The sequence below is a fragment of the Callithrix jacchus genome, chromosome 3 (assembly GCF_049354715.1).
Source record: "Callithrix jacchus isolate 240 chromosome 3, calJac240_pri, whole genome shotgun sequence".
NCBI classification, from domain to species: domain Eukaryota; kingdom Metazoa; phylum Chordata; class Mammalia; order Primates; family Cebidae; genus Callithrix; species Callithrix jacchus.
This window is the reverse complement of record NC_133504.1, coordinates 128,389,910-128,410,798: the sequence shown is the minus strand read 5'-3', so window position 1 is coordinate 128,410,798 and position 20,889 is coordinate 128,389,910. Positions and strand designations below refer to the sequence as shown.

The 20,889-nt window shown below is 33.2% G+C and overlaps 1 protein-coding gene across 7 annotated transcripts in view; it reads right to left on the bottom strand.

Annotated features, from left to right (window-relative positions):
• UGT2A1 (UDP glucuronosyltransferase family 2 member A1 complex locus) overlaps window positions 1–20,889 on the bottom strand; it is a 47,560-nt gene that overhangs the window by 20,338 nt on the left and 6,333 nt on the right. The window contains exons 1-2 of one of the 7 annotated variants that reach the window (XM_035293616.2): window positions 17,257–17,338; window positions 12,932–13,686 (exon numbers count right to left, since the gene is read on the bottom strand). The exons of 3 other annotated variants lie outside the window; for them this stretch is intronic. In XM_035293616.2, the coding sequence (XP_035149507.1) occupies window positions 12,932–13,673 (742 nt within the window). In that variant the 5' untranslated portion in view covers window positions 13,674–13,686; window positions 17,257–17,338. Of the gene's footprint in view, window positions 1–12,931; window positions 13,687–17,256; window positions 17,346–20,889 lie in introns of those variants that run through there. 3 more of the 7 variants (XM_035293622.3, XM_035293617.3, XM_035293621.2) reach the window with 3 other exon arrangements.

Genomic DNA, 20,889 nt, shown 5'->3' with positions numbered 1-20,889 from the left:
AAATAACAATCTGCATGAGTTTCTTCCCATGCTTTTGTCACCACTTATTCATCTGCACTGTTTAAAATGCAGATGAATAGGAAATATGTAGCTGGTGGAAATGGGACATAATTCCAGTTTCCAACTGCCATGAAACGTTTAACGTCTCTGATCTTGATTTCTTCAGCTGTAAAAATAAAGTTTGAATCACAGAACTTTTGTGAGTATTCAACAATAAACTATTTGTAAAAGCATTTTCAAAACTATAATATAAAAATCTGCATCCTTTGACAGTTGCTGAATGTTAGGCCTCAGGTTACAGCTAGAGCTCACGCAAGACTTCCTTTTTTTTTTTTTTTTTTAGCAGTTTATCAAGCTTTAGGATGTGCTGCCCTCATGTGGATGATGGTTGATAGTGCTGAATAAGAATGAGGAGTCCAAATTATTAATTTTGTTGATGGTGTAAAGTTCATTTAGATCTATGTTTATATAAATATATAACATATATGGATTTATAACATATAAGAATATATATTATAAAACAAATATGTGTGCATATATACTTAGATGTACAAAACCAGGATGAACACACACAACATATTTAATAGGAAATTTTGTAGCCATTCTCGAAGCACTAGTTTCCTTGATATTCAGCAAGAAAGCCTGGTTCAAATTAAGGCTAGTGCTGTTTATAAATTAAAATAATAATATAAGTACATGAAAAGTTAAAGCATATTTCATTAGCAACATACAGGATCCATTAATATGTTCTTTAAAATAATTTTAAACACTAAAATAATATGAATTATTATTCATTTGTGGGTATTAACATTTCTAAAAATATTTACATTATAATCCAATTAATATCTAAGATTTTTCTGTTAAAATTTTCAAGACAATTGAAATAAAATATAACTAGGTTTCAAAATAAAGCAGGACAATAATTGTCTTATCTAAAAATCTTAAATATCTAGTTTTCTGAGGAGGTAAAAAAACAACAAAGTAACAATAACAACAACAAAAATGGTAAAGAAGACATTACAATCCTAACTTTATTGTGTTTTAATATGTTTTTTGGAAATTACTTACATTTGGGATTTAATGAGAGAAAATTTTTCAGGCTTTAAAAGTTTGTTTGTTTAACATCATTTGATTAGAAGTCTGAATAGATTCAAATTGAAAAAACTCAATTACAAGTTTTTATATAGAGATTTAGTATCCATGTTATATAATCATCATAATTCTATGAGAAAATATTATTTCACAGAGAAATAGGCCTGTGAGTAAGCCTGTATGTGTGTTTGTATGTGTGTGTTGAAGTGGGATGAATGCATTAAATTTGGTAACACTGGTTATACTTCTCTTAAAAATATCTGTGGGCATTAAATTAAATAGAATCAGTAACCTCAGGAACTCATAATTAATCAGTCTAATTGGGAGATTCCACTAAAGGTTGACAAAAGGTTCTGTCACAAGAGAAGAGATTTAAAAAGCACAAAAACATCTAGTTAATTATAACATATTACTAAGTTTATTGATTGAAAGGTCTTTGTCTATTTCTGCTGCCAAAAGTAAATTTATTTTAACCCTGTGGTTATTAAATGAGAATTTAAATAGACCACATTAACAATATTTTGAAATAAGTTTCCATGTGCAAGTACACAAAGACTGTATATTGACTATTAATCCCTGGAATCTTTAATACACTAAAATCTTTATGCGTTTCAGATTCAACTTTGGTTAAAATTTATTTTAAGTGTAACTGTAAGTTCAATTCAACAGATGCAAAGAACTGAAATCACAGTTTTAAGTAGCAAACGAGCAGCTAAGGTATACAAAATCATATTAGAATGTTCAATTTCTTCAGATGGCTGTCAAATAGATCAGGATTTTTCTCACTTTATGTGTAAAATTGTATATGACACATTATAAAATTTATTCAAATAAAACTTTTGAGATAAAGGTAGAAAATTCAGCTTAGTGCTTTTAACAACAGATTCATTAGAAAGTAAAGTAAATAAGAATAAAGACTTGAGCAAGGGTGTTTACGAAAATACAAACAAGAAAGGAAAAGATTTTACAATATTAATGCTGACCAAAATGCCCAGAACAAGCACCATAAATAGGCACTTTATGTATTGTGAAATATAATAAAAGCATGTAATTTTCAAACATTATTTTTCCATAAACAATATGAACTCTACTTTCTTATTTGTTTTCTGTGTGTCTGTTTTATCAATTACTGAGAGAGGGCTATCACAGCCTCCAAGTGTAAATGGGAATCTGTCTGTCTGTCCTTTAATTTTCAATTTGCTTTCTTTACTTTGCTCCTCTTAGGTACATCATATTTACGATAAATATGTCTTCTTCACGAATTGACATCTTTACTTCTAAAATGATTTTTTCCTCATAATAATCATTTCTCTGAAGATCCACTTTAATATTAATACAGCCACTCCAGCTTTACTCTACTGTTAGTATCGTATGTATTCTCATTTAATTTTTAACCTTTTTCTTTATGAGTTTCTTAAGATGGCACCAGTTTAGTCTAGCTTTTTTTTAAAAAAATCCAATTTAACAATGTTTAACTATTAGTGAGGGTTCTGCGTTCACATTTAATGTGATTATCTATATGTTTGAGTTGGAATTTATCATTTTGCTATATTTTTTTAATTTATCTCATCTCTTTTTTTTCTTTTTTCTTCTTTCCTACTTCATTTTGATTAGTAGACCATATTTTTTGATTCTATTTGATATTTTATTGGCTTATTAGGTATTCTTTTTTTGCTCTACTTTTTTGTGGTTGTTGTATGTAAAATTTGCAGTTACTACTATTTTTATAATCCCACTTGTTTGTTTTCACTTCTGACGTTATATCCAAGGAATTATTGCCAAAGCCAATGTCAAGAAGAATTGCCCTGTTTTCTTCCAGGATCTGTATGGTTTTAGGTGGTAGGTTGAATATTTAATTTGTCTCAGAATATCAAAATATCCATATGAACCAAAACAATCCAGATTCAATGAATCCATTGTTTTTGATAGGAAGTCTGACTCTTGTTGCCCAGGCTGGAGTGCAATGGCACAATTTTGGCTCACCACAGCCTCTGCCTCCTGGGTTCAAGTGATTCTCCTGCCTCAGCCTCCCTAGTAGCTGGGATTACAGGTGCCCACCACCATGCCCAGCTAATTTTTTGTATATTTAGTAGAGACGTGTTTCACTCTGAAAAAACAAAACAAATATTTTTTAAAAATCACACAAAAAAATAGTCAAAGCATCTTTGAGCAAGAAGAGTAAAGCTGGAGACATCACACTACCTGGTATCAAATATATTCAAAGTGACAAGAATCAAGACAGTATTAAAACAGACACATAGACCAAGGGAAAAGAATTTAAAGCCTAAAAAGAAACCCACCCATATATGGTCAGCTGATCTTTGACAAGATGTCAAGAATATGCAATGAACAAAGAGTAGTCTCTTCAATAAATAATGTCAAGAAAACTGAATGTCCACAAGCAAAAGAAGGAAATTGGAGCCTTAACTTAAACCATACCTCTTCAAATTTGATGACAGAAATTCTTAAAACTTAGAAAAGATAACTTTTTAAATTTAATACAAATGATTATATATTTAACATAAATTTAAATGGGAGAAAAAAATAAAAGCATTTTCTTTAAAAGCAAATGTATGAATGATCTAGAATGCCCTCTTCTATTTAATACTAAATGTAAAGTTTCAGCCTATAAAATAAAATATATATAAAATGCCTAAAAACTGAATAAAAGAAAAAAAGACTGTCATAACTTTAAATGCTATTATGGTCTGTACTGAAATTCAAAGGAACCTATAGCCACTGTGAAGTTATAGTCTATACTGAGAGAGACAATCTTTCCATTTCCCTCAGCTAGTAGTGTCAAAGGGATTCATTGGTTAAATCCAAATTGATACCAAAGAGAAAGAGAGCCAGGTGATACAGTCAAATAAAGTAGCCTCCTAGAACTCTGAATGGCATTGATTCAGAAGGTGTACTGCAAAGTGTTTACTTTGCAGGTCTGGATTTCTCAAATTGTACATTCCCAAAAAGGCTTGTGTTCCTATATTCAAAACGGTAGCTGGCTCTCAAGAGCTGAGTTCCAATCTTTTGGAATACAGTCTCTAATAGGAGTGTTTTTATATAGTTGAGGTCTTGGTTCACACTTGTTTTGACCGAACAGTTTATGTTATCAGTGTGATTTACCATGATCACTAGTTTTTGCTCTGGGTAGCTGAGGCTAGTCACTCAATCCCGAGACATCTGTGTGATTCAGCCCTAACAGCAACTCAAGATATCAAGGTTCAAGTGAGCTGGCTGATAAAACTGCATCCTGTCCTCACATATCATTGTTAGGAAGATTAAGTAAATCCTGTGCGACTCCACTGGTAGAGGACCCCTGCAAGCTTGCATCTGATCTTTTCTGGGCTACCCCTCATGGGTCTTTTCTCTCTCCTTATTTTAATCTGTATTATTTTGTTGCAATAAACCATAACCATGAGTCTAACAACTTCTGAGTCCTGTGAGTCCTTCCTGTGAATCATCAAGTCTCAGAGTAGATCCATAAGAATAATCAGTAAGGCATTTTGAATAATTTGATAAAACAAAATATATATATTATCATTGCAATAGAAATTTCTTTGTAAATTTTTCTTTCTTAATCTTGAATGTACAAGTGGAGTTAAATTCCAAAATAACATACGAAAAATAATTTACTGGAGTTTATTTCTAAGATTTAAATGTGACTTTATACTATTATAGATATTGAAGATTATATTAAAATATTTAAAATCCAGACATACGAATCAGAGCTCTAAGTTTCTAGTCTTGTAGACATTTCTCTTTCTCTTTGTTTTAATGGAGATATACCAATGGTAATAGCTCCATCTGTAATTGGCCACTATATATTTTTTTCTCCTGAGATTTTTAAGATAATTGAAGTAAGGCCACATACAACAGGGTCTTTAAGCAATTTCATTTTTCCCAGATGTGCCGTGAAGTCTCTTTACTCTCTATAACTCCCCATTCCCACCTCTTCCCAATTACACTCTTATCCCGACTATCTTAAAGCTACCTTTGTCATTTCCTCAGCACCACAAGCCATAGTTTTTTTTTTTTTTTTTGAGACGGAGTTTCGCTCTTCCTACCCAGGCTGGAGTGCAATGGCGCGATCTCGGCTCACCGCAATCTCCGCCTCCTGGGTTCAGGCAATTCTCCTGCCTCAGCCTCCCGAGCAGCTGGGATTACAGGTGCGCACCACCGTGCCCAGCTAATTTTTTGTAATTTTAGTAGAGACGGGGTCACCATGTTGACCAAGGTGGTCTCGATCTGTTGACCTCGTGATCCACCCGCCTCGGCCTCCCAAAGTGCTGGGATTACAGGCTTGAGCCACCGCGCCCAGCCAAGCCATAGTTTTTTATCAACCATAACTATTGCCTCTCCTTCTTTTAATCACCTTTATTTGAACTTTGCAGATTCAATGATATTTACACATTATGCTCTGAGCTACAATAAATCAATGTGAATATTAATACTCCTCCAAGTAGAAAAGAGTTGTAAACAGGGAATTACAAAATAGGCAGTGAAGAAAATCCCAGAGGACTGCAGGTTAAAATGAGACACATAATTTCAACAGTCAAATTGGTCATGAAATAAAAACTATTTGTTATAGCCAAGTTGCCCAGGATGTATGAAAATTATACATGTTTTATTATGTTAGTGAAATGGTGCACAGACAATAAAGATGAAACTGTGAATACAATTCTACTGCTGGAGGAATTCCTGATTTACCAAGTCTGTAGCAGGTCCACATACACACAACACACAGTTACACTATATATCAATTATACACATATATACATACATGTAAGACATTACACTGTGGTGTATGCTAAAGAACACATGACTAAGAGGCAGAGTTAACAATACCACTTAAATGTTATTAATAACTTGAATCTGCTCTCTGTGATAGGATGCCCTAGCTGTCTAGATATGGAACCATTAATATAATCTTTCTATTGGTCTCTTTTTTAAACTATAAAACTACTTTCTCATATGAAAAGAGAATCAGTGATAGCGTTCTCAATATCAAATGATTTATTTTTGACTTTCTATTGATGTCTTTTCTTTGGAAAAGCAGAGAGCTAGAGCATGAGCAAATCCTAGAATCACAAAGGCCCTATACTATTTTAGCGAAGTTAGTTAAGTGGGCTTTGAAGGTAAATGGATCTATCTTCCCTTAGTTTTCAAAATGGTGTTTCTCAATGAGAGAGTTACTTAATTTTTCTCAGTTTTTATTTTATCACAAAATTAAAATAATATTTTGTAAATACATTGTGAAAATTAGCAATCATAATCCAAATGTTTTAAAAAATGCTTCAGTGGAGAGTTTAAGTCATCATAAATTTTAATGCCTAACCATCAATATTGAGACATAGTTTAGTTATCTTTCCAGGGTATGGAACAGAATATAACAAAATATAACAGAAGGATGAATACTATTTGAGATGAGGAGCCATAATTTCAATATAGTCAGATGTTTGTGTATCTCAATGTGCCAAGCAAGGAGAGGGGTGTGTATATGGGCATTGCTGGGTGTGTCCACTAATTATCCCAGCTGAAAACCTGAAAATGAGGGCAACTGTGACCACTACATCAGGATATTTGGGGGAATGTGAAGACTATTGGCATACTACTGGGCTCCACTGATGCTGGGATATCAATTTTAATGAAATCACAATTGAGCTAAAAACAAAGATTGGTGGAATTCAATTTCTAATCTAATACAAGGCTACCACCTCACACTATTTCTAACTGGCATTTTTGTCAAGAAAAGACAGAAAATATTCGGAAGCATGAATTCCAAAATAATATTATAAATATCACAATATAAGCGCCACAATTTGTATGAATCCAATAAATACCACATTATAGTTATTAGTTTTTCTTTATTCCTAAAACTGTTAACTTATGTGATGCATATTTTTATGTTTATTTTTAAAACAGATTAACAAGAATGAAATATATATTCCTATGTGTTTATTTGCAATAATATATGGTCTATGAATTCAAAGATAATTACATTCAGAGCAAATTTTTAAAAGTTCAAGGTTTTTTAATATAAATACAAAAGAAATTACAAAAACAATTTGATTTGCCACCATGAAGGAAGAGGGAAGGCATAACATGTAATGTTACAAAGCTCAAAGAACTAAGTTTTTGGCCAGCTGTGATGGCTTCTGCCTGTAATCCCAGCACTTTGGGAGGCCAAGGCAGGCAGATCACCTGAGGTCAGGAGTTCAAAACCAGCCTGACCAACACGGTGAAACCCTGTTTCTACTAAAAATACCAAAAATCAGCCAGGCATAATGGCAGACACATGTAATCCCAGCTACTCAGGAGACTGAGACAGGAGAGTCACTTGAACCCAGGAAGGTGGAAGTTACAGTGAGCAGAGATGGCACCATTGCACTCCAGCCTGAATGACAATGCAAGACTTTTTCTCAAAAACAAACAAACAAAAAAACTAGGTTTTTGGGATTAATAAGGGGCTTGCATTCCACAACTAGGGAAATTCTTTTTTAGTTTATACACAGCACCTTTCAGAATAGAAGTCGAGTTGCTGATGGTGCCAGTATATCCACATTATGATTTCTTTGAAACATTTAATGGCATCATTTAAGCCAAAAGAGCACAATCTCACTGAGTACAATTTCTGTTCATGACAAATTAAAAACAAGCAGGTGGCAAACTTCTTTTTTTTTTTTTTTTTTTTTTTGAGATGGAGTTTCACTCTTGTTACCCAGGCTGGAATGCAACGGCGCGATCTCGGCTCACCGCAACCTCTGCCTCCTGGGTTCAGGCAATTCTCCTGCCTCAGCCTCCTGAGTAGCTGGGATTACAGGCACACGCCACCATGCCCAGCTAATTTTTTGTGTGTTTTTAGTAGAGACGGGGTTTCACCATGTTGACCAGGATGGTCTTGATCCACCCGCCTCGGCCTCCCAAAGTGCTGGGATTATAGGTCTGAGCCACCGCGCCCGGCCAGCAAACTTCTTAAGCATGACAGTAGCAAATATGGAAATCATCCTTAGTGATTATCTTTTTTTAAAAAGAAGTAACTATATTTAAGACAACTTTTATTTTTAATCAAGGAATACACTATGCACTAGAGATTCTTGACAGTTTATAAATTGGACACACAACCATATACTAAGGTACCAGTTGTTCCTTAAGGAAAATTGATCTATGGTATTAGAAGCCAAGAAAGTGGTTGCCCTTAGATAGGAGTTGTGGGGACTAAGAAAAGGAAAGAAGAAGAGCTACGGATTGCAATCATGTTTTGCGTATTAATTGGGTGCCGGTTGCAAGGGTGGGGTTATTTTGCGAAACTTCAATGAACTATAAAGTTTAGAATTTATGTTTTACAGAAAGATTACACAAAATTTGGAAAACCCACACACTGATCACAGGAAAGCTACATGTAAGAAGGACTTGAAAGCCTTAAGTGAGAAAAGATTAACAGAAAGCTCCAAGTTTTCCAGGAAAAGGGTGGGAAGCAGAGAATGAGAATTGGAGTGGGGATAAGAAACGGAGAGAGCCAATAAATAAAACACTGTGCCTGGAAAAGAAACTACAGATAAAATACAAATAATATATGAATAATTAATCTAGCTCAGTTCCAGACAAATTGGATAGAGGAGAAGGTTAAAAGGCTTGTTAATTGGAGTTTATTCAAAAAGTAAAATGTTGATTCAAAAACTGGTAATCACTTTATATGTTTTACCATACTGGCAGAACAAAGGGAAGAATAATATAATAATTTTAATGAATGCATAAAAACATTTGATAAAATTTATCATCCCTTTACAATAAAAATTTATTTGAATTAAAAAGAAAAAGAGAGATTCCTCAATCTAATAAGTCATATCTACAATTAGCCTATGGCAAACATCACACTTAATGGTAAATAATGAATTATTTTTCCACTGACATCTAAAATGAGATGATGCCCATTACTCTCATTTTCATCTAATATTGTGCTGGAGTTCTCATCGACTGTTAAGATATTTGTTTTCTTCATGGGCTGGGAATGTAACATTAGTTCTAGGAATCCATTTAAAATTTCTCAGCAGGAAATGCTTGAGGGGCTGGATACCCCATTCTTCAGGATATGCTTATTTCACATTGCATGCCTGTATCCAAACATCCCATGTACCCTCTAAATATACACTACTATATACTCACAAAAAAAATTAAAAATAAAAATATGTAGAAATTTTAAAAGAGGAGTAAGGATTAAAGTTTAGATTTAAATTAAATATTAAATGCCAAAAAAAAATGAGTAAATAAAATCTATCAGCAGGGAAAGAGGGACCACCATAGCACTGACTGTTAAAACTAGATTACACCAGCCAAGTGTCATATAGCTTAGTACAGGGCTTTCTGCTCTTCCAATCTACAACTCTCTGGGATGGATGAAGACAGCCTGGAAACCCCAAAAACACAGGAGAAAATGGAGCCATCCAGTTTCCAGTTGCCTTACCTGTCTAACAGTTTTCACTACAGTGATCAAGAGCTTAACCTTTCGATTGCTGCAGCAAAGGCTAGTCCCAAATTCTACAGTGAGAACTATCTATGTGCTGTACAGCAGTTCTCTCAGAAGTTGAGGAAGAAATAAGGTTCACAGGCCAGGCACAGTGGCTCACACCTGTAATCCCAACACTTTGGGAGGCCAAGGCAGGAGGATCACTTGAGGTCAGGAATTGAAGACCAGCCTGCCCAACATGGTGACACCGTGTTTCTACTAAAAATACAAATATTAGCCTGGTGTGGTGGCGGGCCTGTAATCCCAACTACTTCGGAAGCTGAGGCAGGAGAACTGCTTTGAACCCAGGAGGGGGAGGTTGCAGTGAGCCGAGATCTGCCACTGCACACTAGCCTGGGCAATAGAGTGAGAGTTCTTATCAGAGAGAAAGAGAGAAAGAGAGACAGAGAGAGAGAGAGAGAGAGGAGAAATAAGGTTCAAATAAGGTTCAGTTAAATTTGATGATGGCATGCAGAACCCTTGGCCTGCACAAAATTTATTAAGAGATTCACTTCTGGATATGAGTGGCAATAATTTTCATAATTCCTGATACCCTTGTTCCATTAGCTATTAAAGGTATTCATTAAATGTTAATTATTTTACTCATTTCATCTGGAAGATTTAAGACTTCCTCACTGATATAAAAAAAACAAATTTTTTAACTAGTTCGATCGAATATGTCCTTGTACTTTTCCTATGTCCTTCAAGACATTTGGAGTTTTTCTTTACCACAATTTAACATATTATTTCTTTAGTCTATTTTCCTTACACAAAACTGAAGAACAACTATTGTAATGGAAACTCCACAGAAATGTGACATGTTGTTAGCTCTCCTGTGGTCAAACATAATAATGTAAAATTGTGCATCTGCCCTCTTTCAATATCAGTTTACAGTTACCAGGTGTTCTTAATCCTTTGAGAAATGTGATAACAAAACTGAAAACAGGGTTTTGCCAGTTCTTCCCAGTATGCCTCTATTTGAAATAAAATATTCAAGGTAGTTATTTGTTGTTCAAATATTTAGTAACATGAGAAGCATAAAGAATTTAAGTAAATAGGATATTTAATTTCTTAAATGATAGAATTTCTGAACCTAGATTATTATTCTGTAAAGGTGAGAAGTTGGGAACTTGCTGTTTTACAAAGGCTTTTTCACACTTATCTAATTTGTTATGGCTTCCTTTGAAAAGGAAGGTTTAGTACATACCAGAAACCAATTATTTTTTGCAGATTTTTTTTGGCTACTTCCCATTTACAGAGCCCCATGGTAATGTAACTAGGGTTTTATCATTGCAGACTTCTTAAGTAGTTTGTAAATAATATTTAATAAAAGTATAATTATTTATAATTGACATGACATATCACATAAAATGTCATATGATCCTCCTAAAGAGTACAGTGAAAATTTTAACCCTATTTTAAAGAAGAGAAAGCACTATGACTCAAAAGTTTCAGTTATTTGTCTGAGATCACAGTTAAGGAGTATAGATTATTAACTCATCCAGTAGCTAAAATGATCAGTATTTAATACATACCTGGGTAGTGATAATTATTATAGAATGCATTTCAAATGCCTTGATACGTACTCATGTGAATAATATCTAAATTGAAATAAAAATGTGGTTTGAAGGCATATAAAATTTGAAAGCCAGGGGAAAAAAAGTTAAATTATGCCTTATGGGAATTTTTAAAACACAGAACTATACTTATAAAATTCTAGTTACCATAACTTCAAAAATAAACTTAAATTTTATTTACCTTGCATATATTTTATATGTGATACATTTAATCTTTCCTTTAGAAAAATTCCATGAAAAAGTTGAAAAGTTTTTGATGAAAAATTATTGCAAGAGTTCTGCAATATCAAAAAAAGAAAAAAGATATACACAATTACACTTGTGAAAGATAAGAGTAAGATGAAGTTAGTTTAAGAGTACTCTTGCTTATATGACTTGCCACAGGTCTTTGTGCTTGTTCTTACCTTCCCCTAAAAGGCTTTTCTTCCAGGGATCTTATGGATTCTCTTTCCATTTTTTCAGGTCTTTGACCTGATGTCATTCTTTCATATGATACTTTCTCTGCCTGCTCTGTTTAAATACACAACCTCTCTCTAAGAACTATCTGTTTTTCTTACTTAATTACATAGCATATTTCACAGGCTAATATCCATATATTTTATATATTTCTTTTATTTATTCTCTGTCTCCTTTTATTAGAATGTAAGTTCCATGAGGTAGAGTAGAGATTTTGATCTGTTTTGTTTATTGTTGCATTCCTACTACTTAGACAAGTTGTAGGAACTAAGCTGGCATTCAACAAATAGTTATTTTACACAAAGAGAACAAGAAAGAAGTCGGGAAGAAAAGAAAAAGAAGGAAGAAAGGAGAGAAGGAAGGAAAGAAAGAAGGAAGGGAGGGAGGGAAGGAGGGAGGGAGGGAGGAAGGAAGGGAGGGAGGGAGGGAGGGAGGGAGGGAGGGAGGGAGGGAGGGAAGAATGCCTAGGGGAAAGAGGGAGAAAGGACGGCAAGTCAAAAGGTATGTAAAAAGATCTTGTATATTACCTCTGTAAGAAAGTAGCAATGGTAGCATCATCTGTTACTTCCTGCTATTAATTAATGTCTTGAGTACTATTAAGAGATCTGGAGGCAAAACCATTCAAGAGAGAAGGAAATAAAAATATAAAGGAAGGCTCACAAAAGCCAGGAAAAATAAGTAATATAAACAATCTATCAGGACTGGCCTTGATTGTTAATATTATTTTGTTTGATTCTCATAAGGAATCTCTCACTCAAGGAAATGTGAGGCTGGCAAAAGGATAGAGAGAATTTGAATTGAGAGATGGTGCCAAGTACACAGAAAAGTGTAAAGATAGAGAGACTGTGAGAACCAGGGTAGAGTGTAAACTCTGGTTTTCTATTGCCTGATTCTATGCTTTTCAAAGCTTTCTGCAGACAAAGAAAAGAATGAAGGACAAAGGAGGACAGTAAATCATGTATTACCTCAAAAATATTTGCCAGGTTATTTTTTCAGTATTGCTATAATGTATACTAACAAAGGCACTTTCATTTATATTTTGAAATTGATTTATACATTGAAAAGCTATGACCTAAATATGTACAAAGTTGTTTGCATTGAGACAATAGCATACATATTAACACCATCATTTCATTTTTAAGGATTTATTTAAAGAGAATAATCAGGGAATTGTATATACAGAAACATAAAAGTCCATTATCTTCAGCTTAGCATATGCAGTGGAATGGAAATCTTTTATCATAAGACAATAAGAATAAATAAGGGATGTGGAATCATTAAAAAAAGAAAATTGTAGACTTACCTAGAATTTTGCTATAGTATGAATTCCATTCTTCCCAGTAGGACTGAAATATATAGTCTTGCAGAGAATAAGATATGATATTTTTAATCCTTTCACCAAAGGTCATCTGGTCAGTGAGCTCTGACAAGGCTGCAGGTACATAGGAGACTGGTGCTGGGATTTTCCCACAGTGTCTCTCCACTGTTGATGCTGGAGAGAACCTCAATGTGTATATAAATGGAATTCCTAATTTCAGAGCAATGAGATCACCACAGACTGTTGCTGGGTCTGCTACCAACACATCAAAACCACCTTTCTGAAGTCTTGCCATTAACTTGGGGTTGTTTAGTACACCGTCACAGATTTGTATATTAATTTGAAAGTAAGCATCTAGAAATTTTCCTAGTTCTTTGTAGAAAGCCCATATTGTGAGAGGAGTTGGTCTATGGTCAATCCACAGCATTATCATATGCTCAATTAAGGAATCTATATTGCTCTTGTTGTAGGAAACAGGTATCACTTCAAAATTCACAGGAGAATCAGGATTGGAGTTGATGAATAGTGTTGCTGATGAAGCTAGTGCAGTCACAGTGTGATTTCTTTGAATCAACTCTTCTAGAATAATCTTAATATTTAACCAATGGCTACCATCTGTAGGCCAAATTAACACATTTCCACCTAGAACAATTTGAATCAGAGTCAAATTAAAAACCAGCATCTGGAAAAACTTCTTAGGCATGGTGAAATCCATTATGGAAACCATCCTACTGTAGATCCTTCAAGATGAAAAAAAAAAACCTTCAAAGTATGTTTAGGTAAATTTTTAAATAAAATAATAATTTATGTGATGTTAACACTCAGTCATAGATCAATTGCTCTTTAGATTAAAAATAAACAATATAATTCAAATTCCTATATGTATTCACACCATTCCTTAACAGAAATAAAGTCTGTTTCTATTGTAAAGAAAAGGAAGCAGGGAGATTATAAACCTACAATGTATACATTCTGTGATAATATGATTCATAAAATACATTTTTAATATAATACATTTTTCATAAAACTCAATAAACAACCTTCACTCGGGAAGTTCACTCAAACATTTCAAGGTGTTTTAGATGATTTGGATTATAGGGTAAATTACTACACATTTGATAGAGAATAGTTTTCTTCTCCATAGAGCAAATTGATCATTGTCTCCTACTCCTTTGTTACAGGAAATTTTTCAGATTTTTTCCATATGACACAAATCAAGAAGACAGGGCCTGGAACTCCAAGGAAGCACAGACTTTGTTATTCAGAGAAGTTAGGTAGATACTGGAGTTCAATAGTCCAGATTCTAATACTGTCCTTTTCCAAGATTTCTGACCCTGCTGAATTATCCAGACCCTCTCATTCTCAGTTTTTTTTAAGAAAAATGAGAGACAATGCCATTAATTTATTATATTACTTTATAGATTAACAATAGTATCTGTAAAGCTATTTTTCAAATGGCTTCATACAAGGAAAGGGTGTAGTCATATTAGCAGTTTAATAAATATGTAACAATATTTCAAATGCATATAGATATCCCCAAATTCTGTGGAGTAAGAGGAAAAAATTATTTTGGTCAATTTTCACTTTTAAGTGATGTCTGCAGGGCAACAAAATATTTATCTAATTTAGTGAAGAACAATAAATGTATCTAATGCTGTTAATTTGAATTGATAATCCTTAAAACAATGTTTTTGTCTAGTAAAACATATATAAGGCTATTAGTGTGAATTGATAATCCTCAAAACAACATTTTTGTATGAAAATTTTTTTTCCCCTGAAGACATGCCCTTGCCAGAGAAATCTTCTCTTCCTAAGTGCTCCCTGAACATTAAACCTGATGCCTAGGATTCAACTCTGCTGGCTCTCTTTTCATTGTCTCCCCAAGGCCAAAAAGACTGGAAATTGGCTTTGATACTGTTTTGGGAACATGAGTTATTCAGTTTTATTTGAGTTTCTTGATTTGTATTTGCCTAATTCTTTAAAAGTTTAAATTTAGACGTACTTTTTTCTTTGTTTTGCTATACAGAAACTGAGTATTTTCTAACACTTTATTTTTTAGCTCACAGTGGAGTCTGATATCAAATGATTCACCGCTTTCTGAATTGTAACTAGGCATGCTACTCAGCCTCCTCAGTTACCAAATGATCAGAACAATGATACCTATTTCCTATAGTTTTGTGGATGGTGTGAAATGATGCAGGTGAATTGTTTAGAACACTCCCAAGGCTCAATAAGTGATACCTATCTATGATATTTTGGGGAATTTTATTTTTTAAATTACCAAATTAATTAGATCTCATTACTTGACCCTTCTCTACTCTTTGGCTCCTCCTACAGTGACAGACTAGGGCACCTAAGCTAAGCTTTGGTGCAGAATTTCTCAAACACTGAGAGTTTCCCCACAAGCGGTCATGCTCAGTCTTTAGGCAGGCCACAAATGCTAGGTTATTAACAACGCACAGAGTACCAAAGTTTATAAATTATTTATTTTAAGAAAAATACACATAGAAAACTCAAGATTATATCCACACAAATTGTAACTTCAATTTCCTTTTGTTCTGATGACCTTTCATGAGTGGGAGCAAAAAAACATAAAGTGATTACTATCTCCAAGAATTTTCAATGTCCAATGTCAAATACCTCCAATGCAATGCCTGTGATTGTGATTCAGCTTATGGATCATTGCAGAAAAGGGAATGGTACTAGAAGGTTTTTGAAAGATTCTTACCAATCCAGATTAATGTAAATTAAAACAGAAGAAGAATAAAGGAAGGAGAGAAGAAAGCAAAGAAATGATTAGTAAGAAAGAGAAAAAGAATAAAAGAAAGACCTAAGTAGAAATGTATTATTCTACAGGAAAATACTCCAGTACAGTTTTTCTTCTTTAAAGTTACTGCTGTAAATCAAGAATCATGGAAGTATATATACTTAAATGTGTTTCATTTCTAGTGCTTTATTTTACATTAATTACTCATGCTCAACAACAAAGATCTAGGTATTATGATAATTGTTTTTGAAAATCTAGATTTCTTATTTAATAGACTTGCAAGAAAGTCTGTTATTATAGATGGCATTAACCTTAGAGATTATTCACCTAATTATTCATACATATTGTTATGTACTTTTACATATTATGCACATCAAATATCTAGAGGTTATTCACAAAAAAAGCCTTTCTGTTTTTACAGAGGTCAAAGGGTAAAGCACTGTTGTTAACAATATGCAATGCTTATGGATTATAAGTATTTTTAGTGATAAAAATGTTCCATTATTCTCTTCTTATATGTGCCCCAGTTTTTTTTTCTTAATAAAAGTAAAAACAAAATTTACCTGGTTCAATTTTTAAAAAATATATATGCTTGAAATCTGCAGAACCCTTTACTTCCTTTCAGTTAGAGATGGCTTATAAAGCTCTCTTATTGCCAAAAATACATCCCTAGACAACCCTTCCCAGACAATAGAACCACCTGAAGACCTACCCCATAATGAATAGTAAGTTACCTAGTGATGCAATGGCCCAATTATATTCATTTGACAAATCAAAAATAGGCAAGAAATAGAATAGCAGATTTTAAAAGCTAAATACATTGAAAAGAAAACAAGTATCCAAAAAAAAAATTTTACCTAAAATATTCTGAACAGTTAATAGATTTGCACCTGAAATTTAAAAAGAAGAGAAGAAAAAATCTAGGACTGGGAAATATGACATCAAAGCTTCGGTGTGAGAAAGATTTTAATTTGGATACTGTTTTCTCAAAATTTAACATGCTTAATATTTCCAACCCTTAATATTCTCAACTGTGTTAACAATTTTTTTCTTGCAATTAACTACAATGGTTCATTTCAAAGACTGAGAGAAAATATATGTAAATCACTTATCACAGTGATTAGTGTATAGGAAGATATTAACATAAACTGCTATCACTATTATGATATCCATGAGTTTGACCTAGATACCCATGATCTAAAATTTTAAAAAGTAATTTTACATTATAAATATCCAATTTCTACCAATTAGCAGGGATTAAAGACTCACTCTGAGGTTCTTATCGCATTGCACTGCAGAGAAGTAATCTTAGGGAGCCGTTCTATTTCTTTACTCAGGTGAGACTGTTTCAGGCCTGAGTGGCTATAAATTTGTTGCAATGATGCAATTAAAGAATTTTAAGTAAATGTAGAAGATCAATTCAAATTACAAATTGGAAAGATGTTATATTTACAAGTCAGTTCCATTTATCATTCTCATTTATCATTCTACATTGATAAAGTCTTGCACAAAGTAACCATAATGTCAATACTTTACTTCTTACCTGTTCTTTTAAACATGACTGTTCATGTCTCTGGCATCAATAAGAATATTGTGTCTTAGTAAAGACAAACTTATATAGTCATTCTAAGTCAGAAGAGAGTAATTTGATCAGAAACATGATATAACAAAATCAGAGAATAAGAACATCTTTAGAAATCTTCATTATGTTTCTCTGAACAAATCGTTAAGAAATATTAGCCTCATATCTTAAGACTGAAAGAATAGTGTGCTTTTATTACCAGCATTAATTTCAGGCAAAATAAATGGAACACGTGATTCTGAGAATGCCAGCTCAGGTAAAGTAAATTGGCAGATAACTTCACAAATAAAGAGCACAGTAATTATGAGAATTAGAATTCCAAGGTCGATGATGAGCAGTTGACAAAAACTGAAGTGGGATTACATTTTTAGGATTAAAAATGTAAACGCAAGAAACTGCCTATGTACATTCTACTCTTACATGAACTGAGATGCCGCACATATTCAGACATCCCTTTTAGTTTACCACATACTTGAGGATATGAAGGAGTTTTTGCCATCTTGACAGTTTCATTGTTTCATAAAACTTCAATTTTTTTCTCCTTTCTGTTTTTATTAAGATCTAGTTTTAGCCCTAAGGTGTTGCCCATTCACTTTCATCTTTATAGGACACTTGAAGGTTTATGTATAATCATTATAGCAAGGTTTGTTTTCTCTGAATGATGGAATAACTAGCTCTTCTTTTACATCCCAAGAGATTAGATCTGTTTTTGAATTTTGGGCCAATTACTTAACATACCCAGAGGAGATTATGACTTTTGCTATAGATCTTAATTATAATTGCCTTACCAGCTTTTGATAATACTCATTCACATGGCTGTAGTATCTCACATCCTCATTCACATACTAACCCATGAATATTTATTTTGATTGATAAGGATAAACTTTACAGTTATTTTAGAACAGCGGTCTGTAGAAAAGAAGCTAACGTGTCAGTAGGTATCACTACCTAGAAACCTCACTTTCTTCTTTTGCCAACATTCATGCAACCCACTGTTTTACACAGTGCCCTTTGTCAGTTTTAAATTATTTTAAATAGCATTTAGGATGTTCATTCATTAGCTAGTAAACATCTCTAGGTCTTACAAGCTCTACTTAGCAAACATTACAGTCTCTGCACGACAATGTTCAATTCTTTAGTCATTCAATTTTGCCATTATTACTTCGTTATCAATAAGCGAATGTACAAAAATTGTGTTAATATTACTAATGAGAAGCTACAGCCTCAAAACTTAATAGCTGAAAAGAGTAAGGAGAGGGAAGATGACGAGAATTTGATTAATGGGTACAAATGTACAGTTGAATAGAAGAAATAAAGCCCAGCCTTTGATAGACCAGTATGGTGACTATAGTTAGCAATCTGTTGTACGTTTCAAAATTGCTAGAATAATTTAAATGTTCCTGTTATCAAGAAAAGATGGATATTTAAGGTGATAAATATCCCAATTATCCTCATTTGATCTTTATACATTATATGGATCAAAATATCACGTTTCCCCAAAATATGTACATCTATGTCAATAAGATAAAAATACTTAGAGAAATACAACTTGTCAAAATTGGAAAATATTCCTCCTCTATCTGATTATCATTGGGTTATGTTTGCATTTCTGAGGTTCAGCAAAAGAGCAAAGTAAACATTAAATATATAACACATAAGACTATGTACAAAATATCAGCTGTAACTGTGTATTGTGAAATAATTTTTGCTGCCTGGGAAGATAATCATGTTTAGAATATGTAAATGCATTGCTTGACTTTAAATCTTTTGAATGTGGACAATCTCAGAAATATGTTATGTATGAAAGCATAAAAATTGTAGGTGACCTGCATGTAGTAAGAAATCAGAAAACATGAAAATTAGGTTACCATAAGCCAGAGAAAATTATACATGTATCATCTTTATTTAGATGACACTTAAATCTCTAACCCATGGATTATCTCTGAGAACTCATCTCATATATCCAGCTGTTACTGGATTTCGCTAAATATTCCCCAAAGTATCACATACACAACATGTTCACAATTAAATGCAGTATTCCCACTCCCACATTTTTACTTTTCTATATTCACTATCATGGTTGATTGTGCCACACTATTCTAAAGTCCTTTCAGATGTAAACTAATTTAGTCCTTTTAATAGCCCTGTCAGAAACGAGGTAAGTGAAGTGTAGGTGCAAGGAGACTGAATTACTTTTCCAGGCCACAGACTGCTATGTGAATATTGTCTGTAAACACCTACTCTCCTAATTGTGTTGCTATGTGGTCTCTTAGTGCATTATTTTCCTCCATTTATCAGCCACACCTGTAAGGCAGGCTCTTACCACATCTTTCATAGAGTGATACCTTAGTCTAGTCTCACATCTCTCAACTCTACTGCCATCTGTCCAAGTGTTTTATGTAAAATGAAAATCAGGTCATGTTTCTCTTTAGATGGTTCTCAGTTGTTTATTAGGTTAAAAATGTTTTTAGAATGATGTACAGGAGACTTTGAAAACATTCATTGAGTTCATTCATTCATTCTTGTGGTTCCGACGTCACTAGCATCTTTTCCCATGTCTCTCTCCCTTACACTGGGACCTTCAGAAATACTGTTATCAGAAATATTCATCGCACCTGTGCTGTTATGTCTTCGACTTTGAGCATACTTTTTCCTTCCCAATTCTTACCTTGCAGGAAAACTCACATTCAGTATTTTTAAATATCCTTATGCATCACCTGAACTCTGAAATTTTTCAGAATACCACACTCTGCCTGTCACATAATACCTAAGTCCTCTACATTTTGTATTTTGTACATTTCCATGTTCACATTTCACATAATAAATAATCCTTTTAACGTCTGATTTATCTGCTTGATTGTGAAATCCGTGAACCCAGGGACTTTATTTTAGTCTTCCTAAGAGAGTACTTAGTAAAGAGTAAGAAATCTATAATAAATGAAGAATAAGTGATAAAATTCAAAAGTATAAGAAATGGACAAAGCCTATTTGATTTTTAGACAAATATGTGCATAAACATATCAACACTATCGGTATAGGCTTTTTGATGCTAATAATCATTGATTATATTTTTATTCATCGTGCAAACACCGTACCACACTTAAGCAAATTAAATAAGCTTAGCATACATAAATCGTCCTGATCAATGGTGGTGATTTTTTTTTAATTAACACTTTACAATTAAAGATGATAAAACCTTAATCTATTTTGTTTCTTTATTACTCTTAATAGTTATTAAGCAGTGATCTAAGATTATCCACATATATGTATGTTCTTAAACATGCATACTAAAGTCTGTATTAATAATAGGTTTGTGGAAACTTTAATCTTTTCCGGCTTTCTCCACACAGCACTTCAGTTTCTAGGCAATTACTATTTTAAGCATAATATCTATATGAGATATAGTCCTACTTTTAAACTGAAGTATTTGTCACTTTATTTTATCCATAAAAGAACTGAGTTTAAGTTCATGAAATTAGAAAACAACACACCATATTTCTGAAGTACAATGGCATTTATCTTTTCTGCTATCAAGTTATAGTAATACATAGTGTATTAATATGTAGAATTAAAAGGAATAGCCATAGGGAACTA